Source organism: Triplophysa rosa, linkage group LG18 (genome assembly GCF_024868665.1).
Source record: "Triplophysa rosa linkage group LG18, Trosa_1v2, whole genome shotgun sequence".
Lineage (NCBI taxonomy): Eukaryota > Metazoa > Chordata > Actinopteri > Cypriniformes > Nemacheilidae > Triplophysa > Triplophysa rosa.
Genome location: NC_079907.1, coordinates 10,315,395 through 10,317,955, shown reverse-complemented (window position 1 = coordinate 10,317,955; position 2,561 = coordinate 10,315,395). Strand labels below are relative to the sequence as shown.

Genomic DNA, 2,561 nt, shown 5'->3' with positions numbered 1-2,561 from the left:
CAGTACAGATTGTACGTCTGTGTAAAGAAAACAGTTCAATGCATGTTTACTCTAAATAGAAAATAGTACTATGAAAAAACATTAAGAGACCATTCGAAATTTTCATTTAATCAGCATTTTTATATGTATTGTGGCCACTGCAGTACAGTGTACAATTTCAACAAACTCAAACCTCAGGAGTGACAAAGTCTCCAACAGCAATGTGAAAGACTGACAGCATCACAAGACTCATGACAAACATGGTAAAAATCGAGGTTATAACATAAAAAAATAATTTTCTAACTTTTCCTAAATATATGTACAAATTATATTACTGTTGTCTTGCTTAAAAGTGAATATGAACTTATTTTCTGTTATTTTGACCTGTTGCTCCAGTTTTTATTTTCTGCAAATAAATGCAAATAGAAACTATAACTTTACTTGAAATTTGGTAGAAATATTGTTAGTAGTTCATTATTTTACCTAAACACATCTATAAATAGTCAATTCAGAAAATAATTATAAAATGGTCTCCTAATAATTTCTGTGGCTGTATATGTACAACACATACATATCTAATTAATAACATGATGAGTTTATATTTACTGTTTCTCTGGTTAAGGTTTAGGTTTTTTGTTGGTCTTGAAACTCATCTTGAACTGCGTCTGGACCACGGAATTGGATTTGGCTGTTTCCCCGGTTAAGGTTTAGGTTTTTTATTGGTCTTGAAACTCATCTTGAACTGCGTCTGGACCACGGAATTGGATTTGGCTTTAAGAGTATCTCTAAACCAGGCATTACTGTGGCAGTAGATGACTTGATCCAGTGCACTGTTCATGTAGGTTATAGCTAAAGAGATATGGAGACTTAACTGTAGGTATTCAGAACAGGGAAACCCTTGAAGCAAAATACCAGATATGCCAGTCGGTAGGAAACAGAAAACAAACATGATCACAATAAACAAAAGCAACCTGACTGCTCGATTCACCCTGCGATGGGCCTTCAACTGGCGTTCCCGGGCATAAGAAAAAACGCGCACAAAGCAGAAGAGCACCAGTATGAAAGCTATCAGCACCTCCGTCATGTGTATTGAGTTGTATATCCTCAATCCCAAGGACGGTGATGTCCATGAGAGAGAAGCTTCACATGTGAGCTTCGAAGTGTTTGTATGGTACTGAAGATCCAGGGTCAGAGCAGGTGGAAGGCGAATTAAGAGAATTCCCACCCAAACTGCACTAACCATCATTATTCCTTGTCTCACGCTCAGTCGACAAATGGGATGGTGTGGGCGAAGTATTCTGAAGAAGCGGTCGACTGCTAAAATCGTCATGAAAGCCATGCTGGCTGAGTAGTTCACTGATATGATGTAGAGGACGAAGCGGCAAAAGTGTTCACCGAATATCCAGTCTTCACCACGAAAGAGGTAATCTATGCGGAAAGGCAGGCCGATGAGCAGGAGGAAGTCAGCTGTGACCAAACAGAACAGGTAGACGTTGCCGGCTTTCCATGGAGACTTGAAGAAAAAAACCCAAAGGGCAAAGACATTCCCAGGCAGCCCTAAAATAAACTCCAAAATGAAGATGGGCTTCAGGAATGAAGAAACGTGTTGCAGAGGATCCATGCAAGTGGTTTTGTTCATCATGATGGTTTTGGCACTACCTCACCTTACCACCTAAAAAGTAGGCCTACATTAAAATGATGTTATAAGAAAGTTAAGGAAGTTTGAGTTTTCCTGCCTTGGCCAGTAAACATATTTAGGACTAAAATTAATTCATTTAATTAAGATCTTAGTCTTAAATCTATTTATCAATGGAAATAAAGCAAATACATGAAACTTACCAACTGGTAAATTTTCTGTTACTACCGGATGGAAGATGATGCGTCAAACTGTTGGGAAATGAAACCACAGACTCAGTGTTGCCAGATTGGATGGATTCACGCCCAATTGAGCTTGTTTTGAACGGGTTAGACCGGAGAAAAATGCATTGGGCGGGTGGACAAAATTTGGGCTGCTTATGAAATTAATAACCCGCTCAAGCAGCTTGCCTTTTCTTTGCTTTTGATTATTTCAAAACGTTCGAAAATAATGTGTGTGCACTGCAGTCATAAACACACTATTCCTTAACACAGCTATCGGTTCAGTTTAACCAATCAGGTCTGGCATAGGGAGACCTCACCTGTCAATCAATCTACAGTTGAGATCATGTGATGGCTCTTGAGTGACGGGCTTTGGTGCGAAAAAGAACCAGATTTTGTATATTGAAGCAATTGCAATGCCAAAGTGTCCCAAATATATGTTGCACGGTAGGGAGAGTAACTCAAATCTCACAACGTGGATTACACATGTGGTGACGGACGACTCGAAGACTTTGTAAATATAACTATATAACTGAATTCACAGCAGTTGAATGATTTAATAAAAATCCAACTGAATATGGGATTCTACTAACGTTACTTCTGTTCATCATACTCGTCCTTGACAGCTGCTGGACTTGCTAAATTTTGCATTATATGTTCTGCAATATACAGTTAGGTCCATAAATATTTGGACAGAGGCCCATTTTTTGTTATTTTAGCTGTGT

The 2,561-nt window shown here is 38.6% G+C and overlaps 1 protein-coding gene across 2 annotated transcripts; it reads right to left on the bottom strand.

Annotated features, from left to right (window-relative positions):
• Positions 1-163: 163 nt before the first annotated feature.
• hcar1-4 (hydroxycarboxylic acid receptor 1-4) lies at positions 164-1,867 on the bottom strand. 2 transcript variants are annotated; one of them, XM_057357914.1, is made up of 2 exons: positions 1,819-1,867; positions 164-1,664 (listed from the first exon to the last, which is right to left on the bottom strand). In XM_057357914.1, the coding sequence occupies exon 2, from the start codon at positions 1,619-1,621 to the stop codon at positions 680-682; it is 942 nt and encodes a 313-aa protein (XP_057213897.1). In that variant the 5' UTR covers positions 1,622-1,664; positions 1,819-1,867; the 3' UTR covers positions 164-679. The 2 variants fall into 2 exon arrangements, with proteins under 2 accessions (XP_057213897.1, XP_057213896.1); XM_057357913.1 differs by having other exon boundaries at positions 164-1,651.
• Positions 1,868-2,561: the final 694 nt, after the last annotated feature.

What these genes read in the sequence shown, in the direction of transcription:
- hcar1-4 (XM_057357914.1), bottom strand. Translation starts at nt 1,621, where the DNA reads ATGATGAACAAAACCACTTGCATGGATCCTCTGCAACACGTTTCTTCA.